This window comes from Trachypithecus francoisi, unplaced genomic scaffold, assembly GCF_009764315.1.
Source record: "Trachypithecus francoisi isolate TF-2019V2 unplaced genomic scaffold, Tfra_2.0 Lachesis_group10, whole genome shotgun sequence".
Taxonomy (NCBI): Eukaryota; Metazoa; Chordata; class Mammalia; order Primates; family Cercopithecidae; genus Trachypithecus; species Trachypithecus francoisi.
Window position 1 is genome coordinate 61,780,807 of NW_022681455.1, and position 14,590 is coordinate 61,795,396.

Sequence of the window (14,590 nt, forward strand, 5' to 3'; positions counted from 1 at the left end):
GGAATTGATTTATTACATTTCCTTTTCCACATCAAGAATGGCTTTCACAATCCAGAACAAAATAAACACAATATCAACAGATAATTATGCTTTTTAAAACTGTGTCAGAAAATGTGCTAATTGTTTTACATGCATTATCTCTTTTAATTCTTGCAATAACCTGAGGTAGTTACTGTGATTACTTTATTGAATAGTCAAAACATAATATCAAAATAAATGTAATTTGAGAACACACAGTAGTTAAGTAGCAACACAGAGTTTCAATCCTGTTTCTCATTTAACTACTCCATCACCAGTCTCTGAAAGGGCCACTTACTGAATAGCTACTGTGTTTCATGAGCATTCTCACACATGACCCTGTGATGTCAGAACTAGTATAGCTACGCTTTACTGACTAGGGAGAGAGACACAAAGCGTGTAATGAAATACCCATGGTTTCACAATGACAAAAGCTTTTAGTTTGTATGCTTCCTCCCTTTACTATGTTATTGTCAATCAAAAATGATTTGGAAGAACTCCTGAGGATTCCAAAAGGCTCACAAGATTCTCATCTACCAAGAACGGTCACAATCTTCAGTCAACCAACATTTCTCAACAAATGAGGCATCCCATATAAAATACCATATGTCAATCACACCACATGAGACTCCTGAAGATTGAAAGACATATCTTGAGAATAATAAAGGTGTTGCCCACTTCTTGATATATACATCCAGTATTTATATTCTCCTTGTGATATCTAAATTAATTGAATCCTATGTCATTCCTACATATCCACAGATACCTCTGTCTCCTAAGACCAGAGAGGACGAGGCAGATGGTAAAATTTAAGCCATCTGAGCAACTGTTGATAATGGATACTTCTAGGATTTAGTTTGGTGGGGCAGTCGGCAGGAGGGAGGGGAATTGTGGAATTTTGTAACAACAAAAGACAAAGAAGGAAAAGGTGGGAAAAAAAAAAAAAAAAAAAAAAGCCATGATTTGTAGTTTTGTTTGGAGCAGCCAAAGAATTACACAGAGGAAAGATGAGAGAACGTAAAATCATCAACAACTGTGAAAGAAATGACTTCGAAACCTACAGCAAGCAATTTGATTTTTCTTTTAAATTAAAATTTTTTGTCATATAACTTTAATACAATTATAAGACTTACATTAATTTTGATCTTACATTGTATGCTAGTCCCATCTGCATCACATGAACATGGATATTCATTAATAAGTTCTGTGCACCTGAAACAGAATTAGAATTAAATTTTCAAATAAGTAGATGTTAAAGCATAACTTCAAGGGAGTTTCACCATTTAAACTTTTCTTTCCTAGTTCAGGTGAAAAAAGCACTCCCATGAGCAATACAAAGCAGAGTTTATTCCTGGGTTTCTTATCCTTAAGGTGACTAGACTGAAAAAGTGGATCAATTTTCATTTTTGCCATTTTCCCCATGGCAATGAAAAGAACGAACAGTTTTAAAAGATAAAAAGTATGTCTAGGGCTTATGTGAGAAACTGAAGTTAGCTATGGCCAGGCTGCATTGCAATGAGCTGCCAACCTTCTTTCTCCCTTCCCTGCTTACAAAGTAGGTGGCAGGATTAGAAAAGAAAAGTAACGCAGAAGCAAGCAGCATGGTCCATCTGTGATATATTCTTCTTTGCCACCTGCATCTCCTAGAAATACCTTCACTCTAGATGTGTATTAACCAATATTTTATCCATGATCAGAGGAGTTATTACAAGATTCATAGAGTCATAAAATACTTTTCATACACATAGGGATGAAAGAACCAGTTTATTTAGGAACATTTTAAATACCAAGTGTATGGTATTATCTCTCCATAGAGCAAATAATAGAATGTCTCATCATCTTACCTGCTAGCTCTATTAACATGAGCAGTTACCTTTAAGTATATTAAAGTCTAATTAATCCACATTTATAGAAAATTAATTTATGCTAATGAACATAAATAAAAGAAGGGCAGAGATAATGTATCAGTACATTGCATTAGCTAAAACTGGCAACATCTGTCATATTAAATGTACTTAGCTCTTGTTTTATGAAACAGCATAATTAAAATTATCTTTATCAACTTTCCCTTGACAATAAGCCTTAAATATTGTGAGTTAAATATACTTTCATAAAGCTAATAATAAAAAAAATAAAAATAGCTACCTTCCATGTAGACAAAGATTTGAAAGGCAATCACTTGCATTTGTTTCACAGTGTGTTCCAAAAAACCCACTCTTGCAGTCACAGGTATAATGATTGATACCATCAATACAAACTCCATCATGGAGACAGGGCTCTGATAGGCATTCATCTAGATTTATTTCACAATCGATGCCTGTGTGGGAACAGACAAGGCAAAACATGGAACCATTTAAATACAAAACTCAAAAGTTTATTCATTATGGTAAACATCCCCAAGAAACAAAGACTTCTCGCTATAATGATAACTTGATATTTGGTAGCAAAATAAAACATTTTCCAAGGTTGAATATATTAGGTCTGTGAACATCCAGATTACTAATTTAATGTGAATGACAAAAACAAAGCACAAGCTTAATATACTGAAGAGATTGTTTTTATTGTAATGTTTGTTGAGAATATTAGTGAAGTAATGAATTATATCAAGTTGTCACTGTGAATACTAATTCATAATTTTTTTTTTTTTGTAATGGTGTTTGAGAGTCAAACATTTATTACCTACAAGAATTAAGAATAAGTTTGAAGTTTTCTTTTTTCTTTTTTTTTTTTTTTTTTGTTGTTGTTGTTGAGACGGAGTCTCGCTCTGTCGCCCAGGCTGGAGTGCAGTGGCTGGATCTCAGCTCACTGCAAGCTCCGCCTCCCAGGTTTACTCCATTCTCCTGCCTCAGCCTCCCAAGTAGCTGGGACTACAGGCACCCGCCACCTCGCCCGGCTAGTTTTTTTCATTTTTTTTTTAGTAGAGATGGGGTTTCACTGTGTTAGCCAGGATGGTCTCGATCTCCTGACCTCGTGATCCACCCGTCTCGGCCTCCCAAAGTGCTGGGATTACAGGCTTGAGCCACCGCACCCAGCCGAGTTTGAAGTTTTCTAAATTTGGCTTTAGTGAATCCATTAATGGGCTCTCTGAGATTTCTAAATGAAATCTAAGTTTGGCTAAATACCTGGGATTTTCAAAGGCCAAGTAGCGAATATTTTTAAGGACCTACCAGGAACCACCTCTATGCTCAGCTAGAGGTACCAAACCAAAAAATAAACTTCCTGTTAACCCAAAAACGTTGTTAGGGAGGCAATAATTTACAGATAGAAAACATCTAGATAATAACATAAGCAGAGCTTAATAGAAAGCAAGATTGTGTTTCGTATGTTTGTGTTTCGTAATATCTGGAAAGAGCACAGAACCATTGTAGAATTGTTAGAATAATTTATTTGCCTATTATATCCATTACTAGCAAGCATCTACTAATAAAAACTAGCATTGATTGAGCACTTATTGGTGTGCCCTGCCCTTAAGGCTTCCTGCACATTATCTTAGCGAATACTCATCAAACCAATAAGCAGATCTCATTAACCTTAACTCACTGGTGAGTATTCAGAGTGTAAGTAAAACCTCCAGGCCACACAGGCCATAACAGCAAACAAGAATTTAAATCATGTTTCCTCTGACTTGTGCTTCTGATCATTACTTTAAATTACCTACCCTGCAGCTACTCTGTTATGTGCATAAGTTGCTATGCTGAGTAATACCGTAGGTACCATTTGGAAAACATGGTTCTTGTAGCCAATACATAATACCTAGTTGTAAAAAGAGATAAGTAATAAACTTCTTATGATGAAGAAGACAATGAAAATAGCTGACATGTGGGGATCTTACTATGTGCCAGGTACACTAATTTCGGAGGTTCATGACACAGTTTTATTTCCCACTCACTCTCCATTATTAGAGTGAGTTACCGATCCTCTTTACATTATCTTCACGTTGAGACCAATGTTAATGAATCATACTCTATCTGGAATATTGACATCTGTGTTTAAGAGGAAAAAGATACTTCTCTTTCATGTTGGGCTTGGTCATATGACATAAAATATAGGTGACTCTTAAGTCTTTCACCTACAAATCAAGTTATATGACTAAGTCCAACAGAAATGGAATGGGAAAGAATGTTTCTCCCCCAGGAAAGGGCAGATATTTGTAACAATAAAATTTAGTACAAGCATAATCAATCAAGTTTCCCACTTGTAAATGAGTTACTTATTGGTACATCATAGGTTTATTGGGATGATAGAGTATAGGCATGTACCAAAAACAACCTAGCCAAGGTCTGATACATGTTTAACATTTTATTACTTTCAGGTTCTTGATAAAAATATCACAACCACATTATATTTAATTAGTGATTTGGGCAGTTCCAAAGACACCACCATTCCAATTAGGAAGATAAGTGAAAAGTCTCTGTATCACTATGTAGAGTGTTGGCAGAGTCAGTGCTGAAATTTTCAGTTAAAAAAAGATAGATGGTCAATTTATAACAAAAGTGTGGGGGCAGAGACAGAAAGTGTTAAAAGAGTTTGGGACAGGATGCATCCAGCAATGTTGGGAGATGAGGAGATTTGACAAAAGACACTCCACTCTGTTGTTGAAATGTTCTCTCCATAAAAGGCAAACATGTCTCAATTTAGCTAGAGATAGCATCATCAAGATTATATTAGGATCTTTTGTTCCTAATGTTTTATTCATTAATTAAAATTGTGGTTATAATTTGACTTTCTAAGTAGCCTCCAAAAAGGATAAGAATGGAATAACTAGCCAATGTGAACATTTTGGTCTCTATAAACCATTCTCATTTTTAACATTATAGTCCTTCAGATTCATACATATCAAAGTCCCCTTTACCTTTCTAACTTCATCTTATTTTAATCTCACCCTTGACTAGTCTACTTTACTTACATTGATCTTCTTATGTTTTCTCAAAAGTTTTAGGCATGCTGTTCTTATAAGACCTTTGCACTTTTATTCCCTTCCCAAGAAATCTCTTCCAAATATTTCACAATCTACATCTTCTTCAGGTTTTTACTCAAATGTCACTATCTCAATGAGGAATATTCAACCACAGGATACAAAATTGCATTTTTGTCTTAATCCACAATCGCTATTATCCCATTTTATGTTTTCCTCCCATAACAAGTAATCTCCTTCTAGCATTCCATAAGATTTATTCATATTGTTTTTCATTTTGTCTGTCTTTTTCCATGACAAGCTTAGCTTCATAGAGGCATAGATTTTGTCTGTCTCATTCAAACTGCATACAGTCAAATATTTGTTAAAAAATAAATCCTTGTTGTATATGTGTGTATGGGTTTATGTGTGCATGTTTTTGTATTTTGTTTTACAGATTTCTGTTATTTTCTCAGAAATCCCAGCCTCTTCTCAACCATGAACAAAGCAGTTCTTGAGAATCTGGGGAAACTGTTAGTCCTTTCAAAAGTGAGAGTCAGAATCCAATGAGGTGATGGTGATGCCTCTGAGGCGCATAACGAAAAGTGTGCAGCCAACGGGAAATATTTAATGGGACCCCTGCTTTTTCCCACCTTCAAACAAAGACATGTTCATGTGTGAAAAAAGACACACAGTTGTGGAGGGTCTTGGAATTTGGTTCACAATGATCTCCCACAAATAATTACCAACCTATCCAAACTCTAAGTTATTCATCTGTAAACTATGAATAAAAATATCTCTACTGTAGCACAGTAGAGAGATGTTCATAATTATGCATATATATATATAAAACAATACATATGCTACCTGATTATTATTACAACAAAATTGTTTATTTTCATAGGATAACAATGCTTTGACATAGCACATCTAAAAAAAAATAGTATTTATTAGACATGATCAAAGCCTTGGCTGAAGTGTCAGTCTCAGTTTTTTGCCTACATTGCTTCATATACCAGGTATTTCTTACTAGTCATTAATTTATCTAATGCATATTTATGTGTTAGTCACAGTTCTAGACTCCTTGCATAGTTCCTTTGACCTGGCATTCATCACTGACACCTCCATCACAGCATAGCAGATGATTTTCACAAAATCTAATGATTTCATTATATCTGACAAAAGAGCCATGATACATTTTTTTCTTTTTTTATTTTGTTATGTCTAACATATTGTTCTTTCCACCTACCCGCCTGCCTGCTTTGGAGCTACAACAATAGTCTATGTTTGAAATAATTTTCAGTTTGTGGTTTTAAAGTTTTTGATTTCATTCATAATGCAGGCAATTCTTTTTTTAAGCAGAGTGGAAGGTTACCTGTGATATTTGAGGTTTTTTCTATGATCCCACTTATGTGAAAATCCTCTTTACTAGTCCGTCTCAACATTGCCTCCAGAGTGAATATTTTCACATTGGAAATTACACAATCCTTTTAGAATCAAGCCATTTAAGTTCATAAACTGACAGGTTTGATCAGCAAAATATTTTCATGCATCAACAATATTATAATAGAAATTATATATATTCATATATATGATTATATACATATATACATATATATATATATATATATATATATATGTCAATCGGTTGTCTTTTTTCAGACTGTGTTTTTTTTTTTTTTTCTTACTTTCTCTTCATTCCCTTTTTACCCAACTTCTTCCCATTGGTCAGCGTTACATGTTCAGACAAGTTTTTCAGAATCACTGTCCTGATTCTTAATTTTTTTCATTTCACATATGAGAACCTTGAAACATCCTTTATGAACTCTCCATTGCCCCCAGAAATAAATGTAGTCTCCCTCGCCTAAAACCAAATTCTCTGTTCCAATCTTTCCTTACTTGTCGCTGCTCTGACTGATACTATCAACTACTCTCATCTCCTGGTTTATAAACCTGATTGAATAATACAATCAACTGTGGAGTTTTTAAAAATACAAAATCTCAAATCTGAATCGCTAAGAAACAGGACTGAAAAGCTATATTTTAAAAAATCTCTCTAGATGATGGTAAATCATAGCTAAGGACCACTGCTTTTTTATCAAACTGGCTTAAAATTAAACGTTCTCTATATGTTCTCATATCCGTGTTAGCTCCTGATAGTTCTGCCTGAAATGTCATTTCCACATCTCTGTTTGCAATTTGTTTTTTTATTTGAGGTCCTACAAAATTCTAGTTAATTTTAAATATTCCTTTCGATGTCTCCCAATGCATATCAGCTAATATCATTTATCAGAGTCTCCTTGGAGTTTATTTATTTGAATTATTGTCTTATCTTCAAAACTTCATTGCTAGTTATTTGAGCCAGGGATCATACCTATTTATTTTTACTTCATGAAAATGTCAAATACAAAACTTTTCATGTAGTAAATGATCAAAATAGTCTGCTTAACTACTACTGAATACATTCAAATTGTGATAACATTTTGAAAATGACTAAAATTTACATAACAGCATGACATTTACAAAGGACATAATCAAGTTAATACAGGCATACGATAATTGCATAATTTATGGACTTAAGAATCAATGACTTTAAAAATTCAAATTCATATTTCTAAACATTTTGAATTACAAAATTAAAAAATATCATAAGAGCTCCAAAAGCAAAATGAGAGTTTTGTAAAGGTTTCTTATTATGAAAAATATTTAAATTAAAAACAAACAATTTTAACTGTCATATAAAAGATTTCCAGATAGGCAGTCCAGCAAATGCTATTCTATGAGAAATAAACTAAGCAAACATGCAACCTTAGTGTTTAAAGGTATGTCAATAAAAAATTATGAGATGTACAAAAAAATCCAGAAACAACAAAAAGTGGATAGAATAAGAATAAAGTTGACAGAGAGATTAAAATGATCAGAGAAGGAATTTAAAATATCTATTTAAAAAGTGATTGATATGTTAAAAATATATCATAAAAGGTGGACAGATAACTGAATCAATGAGGAATATCAAAAGAGATGGAAACTATAAAAATATTCAAATTTAAATGCTGGGAAAATAATAGTTACAAGATGAAGAATTAATTTAATGAGCTTATCAGTGGACTGGACATAGGAAAGAACCAATGAACTTGAAGGTAAGGAAGTATAAATTAAGCAAAAGGAAACCGTTGGAGGTGAAAAGATTAAGAAAACAGAAAAGAGCTTCTAAGAGATGTAGAATAATATTGAAGGTTCTAACTGACTTGCAACTGGAATCCCTAAAGTAAAAGGGAGAGATAGTATAATAGGATAAATATTTAAAGAGATAATGGACATGAATTTTACTAAATTAATGGAACTCTGTAGCAGTTTCAGACAGTGTACAAGCTATTTTGCTGTTTGGCCCATATATCTTAGAAGCCTAGTCGATGGTATTAAAGATATATGTAGTGGAAAATATGATGCATACTATTTATAGTAGTGCCAGAGGAAGAATCATAGACCGAGACTCTGGACCAAAACTAAGACATGTGTAGCAGAGAATTATCCTGAAATTGAGAAATTGTTTCTGGCATAAGTCTGGGTAAGTGGTTAAGATGAAACATCTGACCATGAGACATCAAGTATCCATGAGTACAGGACTTCCAATGCATTTGGCAAGGCCAGTAGCAACCTACAGTAGGTAGAACATCAGGAATTGTGTATGAATATGCCAGAGATCACAGATAGTTACACTCTTAAGTTATGTACTTCTGTCACAAAAGAAACTCATCCTAAGTTCATACTATTTCTGTATGGGCCTCCCTGGTGGCCATCTGAAGGAAAAATAAAAAGTCTGAGCTTGGTTCATGGACAGGTTGACTTGGCATATGGGTATAAACTGGAAACAGACTGCTGCTTCCTTAAAGCCTTATTAAGAGGTTGCCTAAGAAGATAAAGCAAAAGGGAAATCCTTCTGATGGGCAGATCTTCAGTCACATGACGTGGTCATAATCTTCGGGTGGAAATAGCCCAAGATAAGAATATGCATGGAGTTTTAGGTAGTGGCAAATGACATGGCTGGACTGGAAGGTAAAATATGAACCATCTGGGTCAGGGAAATATGAGAAAGAGGCATATACTGGACTAATAGGAGTGGGTATGAAGTGTGAAGTTCTCTGCAATGCATGTTAATGAAGAAGAGGCATTAAATAACCACACAGAAAGAACTCAGCCAGAACTCAACATTTGTCCTTCTCTGGCATCAACCACCACAATAGTGGTACAACAGGCATGAACAGAGTAGCTTGAGTGGCTTCCCTCAGATATCCAATCTTCCAGGAACAGAGAGCACAACCACTACACACTTAATGGTCAGCCTTTCTTGTTTCTCCTGCCAATAGGTGTTTGGCCAGCATTACTACTCAAGGGCTTATGTAATGTTGATCCATCAATATGAGAGCTCTCATAAAATCTCACTGGACCAAGGAAGCTACTTTACAGCAAAACATGGTAGCAATCAGATAACAATGGATCTGTTGGTTTTATGATGTAGCACATCAACCAAAAACTACTAGGTGTAACTGAGATGCCAGTTTGGAGATGAGAGATTTTGGGGATGGAATACCATCTTACAGAATGCAGTATGCACTCTACATCAATAATCATTATATGATGCTTTGTTCCCAATAGGTATAATATATGGAATTGGGAAACAGGGGGTAAAAGTGAGTGGATCATGTGACATCCTTCCTTGTGAACAATTGAGAAATTTGTGCTTTGCATTCCTGAAAATATAGGCTCCACTAAACTAGAGGCACTGATTACCAGGGGAGAGATCCTTGTGCTAGAGAATACCACTAGAATTCCTTTTTGAAATGTATGGTTGTTGTAGGCTCTTTGTGCTAAGAAACTATCAGTCAAGGAAAGAAGTTTCTTATTATGATAGGGACTGAAATGTTTGTGATCCCTCCAAATTCACATGTTGAAATCCTCATCCCTAAAGTGATTAGGTCATAAGGGCACAGGCCTCATCAATGGAATTAGTGCCCTTATAGAATAGGCCCGAGGAAACTTCCCCCATGTGAGGACATGGCTAGAAGACACAATCTATGTACCAGAAAATGACCTTCACTGGACACCAAATCTGTTGCCACCTCGATCTTGGACTTCTCAGCCTCTAGACCTATAAGAAATAAATTTCTGTTATTTATAAGTTACCCAGCCTATGGGATTTTGTGATAGAAGCTCAAATGGACTAAGATACAGGGGTAAGTGCTGCTGATAATGTGGAGGGGGGAAGTGGGATGCTGTTATAAAGTAGGGACAAGGATAAAAATATGTGGCATTAAGGTGATCTACTGAGCAGAGTCTTCATTGTCATTCATGAACAAACAAAAAAGCCACAGCCTTACTAGGAGATCAACTCTCAGGCATGAGTTTCTAGATTAATTCATCAGGTAATCCAGTAGGCCAGCATATTTTCTATCCAAAGATGAGGGTAATATAATTTGCACAGGAGAGGAGAAAGAGAAGTATCAGAAGCTTAGTACCAAGATCAACTTTGGTGAAAGAAACTGGAGTTCTTCCCAGTAATCCCTGAAAGTGATCTTGTCCATTTACCCAGGAAGAGGCAAATTAGAATTTTGGTTATCTGTTTCGAGATTAGGTGTACTTATTTTAGAAAGCAGGCAGATCTGAACAGCACAAAGGGTTGACTATAGTAGATAAAGTAATGAGCATTCCACGTCCCCATTCAGAACAGTAGCAGCAGAACCTCCACAGGTAGAGGAGTTTCCTACCAAATTCAGAGTGAAATTTTTCCCCAGGAATTGAACATCGCAGGGCCAAAGGGGTCTGCCTTGCCCAAGTTTAGGCCTCCCCTCTGCTGTGCAATGAGTGAAGGCGACTCAGTATGGATCAACTATGAAGGGGCCATCCCCATTTCATAATTCCTGGAGGGATCAACTGAGGCTTCTGTTATAACTACAACTTAGTTCACCATCTTGCTTTCCCAGTCCTACTTCTCTTTACCCTCACAGGCATTACTGTTGAAAGTAGTCACCGATAACCCACCTACATGTAAATTTCAGTCTCTTTCTTAGGAAGCCTAACCTATGAAAAAGTTCCCTGGAAATTAATCTTTTCCATAGGAACACTTTTAAAATATTTTTTTCAAAAAACTTAAAGAAAAAATATTGAAAGTGTATGAAGTAGTTACTAGGAAAATGTATATCCTTAATAAATATATTGGCAGTATATATCAAGTACTGGATTAAACCAGCACAGATTTGGCATTTGATTGACAATCATTTGCTAATATTCCCATTGTTTGGAAAGAATTTATTAGAATATTATATCTGTTTTCAAAAGCTCTCCAAGGAACTTTTACTCACCCTTTATTTTCCTGTCTATAAATATCCCAGGTTTGGACAGAGGCTTTTAAAATTCATTACGGTAGTCCTTAAAGGTTTGAAAAAGGACAAGTATCAATAAATATTTGATGACAAAAATGATGATGATAATGATGTTCATTTAAATCTATTTCTCCTTATACTTTCCTACATCTTTTATGAAAAGAACGGGAGCAATTCACAATTAAATGAAGTCTTCTCTCCTAGACTTCGTTACCACAGGAATGTGGCCAGATGTTACAAGACTTCACAGTTTATTGTAAAAGTCATAAGAACAATTACTATGTCATTATAAAAAACTTTTAAAGAAGACATTCAAAATATCCTTCACAAAATTGCTAAGACAAGCAAAAACAATATTCTGATTCATATTAGTTACTCATTGTTTTTAGATCACTCTAAATGAGTGAGTCAAGAAAGCTATGTGAAATGAGGCACGTGTTTAATTAGGCAACTATGTTGAGAGCTTTGGAAAGTGAGAAGTTGTTCAAGGTGAAGATATGCAGAATATATCTAAGTACAAACAGGCATATGAGGATTGATTAAAAATGAAAGATATTAGACAATAGAAGTAACAGTTTATAGATGAGTATGCCTTCTGTTCTAATGAACAATTACTTATTACTTGAGGACCCTATGTATTAACTCTGATTAACATGTTAAAATATTATCAAAACTTATGAACTTCACATATTCATATGCATGTACATGGCTATAATTTATCAACTAACATAAATACTAATACAATCAGGAAATTTTACTTCAAACAAATGATTCTAACCCTTGCATTATAATGCAGAAAATGGCTCATTATTTAAAGTACTGTTTAGTTCCTAGGTTCTGTTATGATTAAAATAAACTCTGCATGATTCTATTTGTATGAGGTATCTAGTCATCAAATGTATAGACACAGAATAGAATGGTGGTTTCTAGAGTGTGGGAGTGGGAGAAAATGGGTAGTTGCTCAATGGGCATAACATTTCATTTATGCAAGATGAATAATTTCTAGAGATAAGCTATTAAGTATAGTACCCATAGTTACCAATATAGTGTTGTTTACTTTAGAATATTAGGATAGGTTGCATGTTAAATGTTCTTACCACAAACACACACACACACACAAAGAATATTAGAAAATTTTAGAAGGTGGGATTACAGGCTTGAGCCACCGCGCCCGGCCAATCCCAGCACTTTGGGAGGCCGAGACGGGCGGATCACAAGGTCAGGAGATCGAGACCATCCTGGCTAACACGGTGAAACCCCGTCTCTACTAAAAAAAAAAAAAAAAAAAAAAAAAGCTACAAAAAATTAGCGGGGCGAGGTGGCGGGCGCCTGTAGTCCCAGCTACTCGGGAGGCTGAGGCGAGAGAATGGCGTAAACCCGGGAGGCGGAGCTTGCAGTGAGCTGAGATCCGGCCACTGCACTCCAGCCTGGGCGACAGAGCGAGACTCCGTCTCAAAAAAAAAAAAAAAAAAAAATTTAGAAGGTGATGAATATGTTTATTATCTTGATTTTGGTAATAGTATCATGGATATATACATATGTCAAAATTAGTCGAGATGCATATATTAAATGTGTGTAGCATTTTTGGATATCCATTGTATCTCACGAAGCTACAAATGAACTCTTATTAACCATATATACTATAATGATTTCTATCTCATAGGGCTAATGTGAGGATTAAATGTGTCTACACAAAGTTACTGCAATCAAAATATTTCAAAGGACACTATTTAGAGACAATTGCTCTAAGCTTGTCTGAATGAGTGCCTCAAATATTCTTATGTGCATCATTGAGCTCCAACAGTAGACCCTGCCACATTCCCCATTCCAACTCATAAGAATGAGAATTGAGATCATTAGGATTAATTTTATGGCTTATTACATATAAACATTGATGCATATAACTCTATTTCTGAGTATGCATACCTTATTTGTTATACTTCAATACCACAATACCATTTCACTTATATGTACATCACAATCGTTACATGGTAAAGTATTTCAGTAGGACTACACTGAATAAGATTAAAAATCAGCTTGCCATCAAAACGATTCTTTAAATGAATAATGATTTCGTAAAAATATTTGGTTGTAGGTAACCTGTGTGTAGCTAGGAAAACATTTTAATCATGCTTAAAATGTGAATTTTAGGACAATTTTGCTTGATATAAAGGAGGCTAATAATCAGTGGGAGGTACCGGCATGACTAGTGTAAAAATATTGAAATGTTCTGTAACTAGCCATTGGATGTTGCTGTTGCTCACCCTTCTTAGCAGCCCCAACATTTCTTCTGCGACTATCCAGACTGTATGAGTCATCAAGTGAGGCATAGGAACATGAGGTTATACATAGGTCAAAACAATCATTACATAATTTTATTATTACCTCTGAAGATAAATATAACAATAAAAATGTTTCTCATATCAGTGAGCTCATGTTTAAATTTTTTGAATCAAAGTAGCTTGTAATTTTTTTGTATTTTATAACAATTAGAAATGAAATAGCCTTTAATTGCCATTATTTGTTAAAATTATACTTCTACCTAAGGAGAATACATCATAAGCACTGAAATGTTTCTTTTATAATTTAAAAAAATGTAACATTGAATGGCCTAAAATTATGTTATTAGAAGATAACTAATGGAATCACTTTTACAGAATCCTGGGGCTTTGAACAAAATTTGGGACATTTTACAATGTATGTTTCTCTTATTTCTGACAACTCTACCAAGTAAGCGGAGATCAACGAAAAACTCTAATTTTAATTCTTCATTTGAATGGGTTCCAAACCAGGGCCTTGATGAAATTTAAGGATTTTGTTTATCCCCTCCAGGTTAGGCACAGCCACATTCTGACATAAAGATTGATTTAGATTCAATGAGTCAATCGAACACATTCAGGAAAAACCCTTTGAGAAAACAAAGCAGACCTAGCAGTCACTGAGACCAAGCTGTGAGCCAGAACACTCAGAGCAGAAAATAAATGGTCTTTATTAGAACCAAGAAGCAATCTGAAACTTATACAATTTTGGAAGTATTCTTTAATTTAAAAAACACTCAGGATTACAAATATAAAATAAGGCACGATATGTTAGAACAATCCCTTCTATGTAAAGAGGTTCCACTTTAAACATATTAACTTCATAGTAAATTCATTTCTAGTCGATCTTTTTTTAATACAGAGCTGCATGAAAAATGGAAAATTTTGAAATTAATATAATTTCAACTCTTCTCCATATGACTAATTCCATAATTTACTTAGGTAGGAAGCACACTTTAAAGACTAAGTTAATTTTGTCA

The 14,590-nt window shown here is 34.7% G+C and overlaps 1 protein-coding gene across 2 annotated transcripts in view; it reads right to left on the bottom strand.

Moving 5' to 3' along the window:
• The window catches only part of EYS (eyes shut homolog), a 2,089,174-nt gene that overhangs the window by 1,142,559 nt on the left and 932,025 nt on the right, over positions 1-14,590 (bottom strand). For both annotated transcript variants that reach the window (XM_033217548.1, XM_033217547.1), the window contains 2 exons: positions 2,164-2,335; positions 1,152-1,230 (listed from right to left, as the gene is read on the bottom strand). In XM_033217548.1, coding sequence (XP_033073439.1) covers positions 1,152-1,230; positions 2,164-2,335 — 251 coding nt within the window. The remainder of the gene's footprint in view (positions 1-1,151; positions 1,231-2,163; positions 2,336-14,590) is intronic.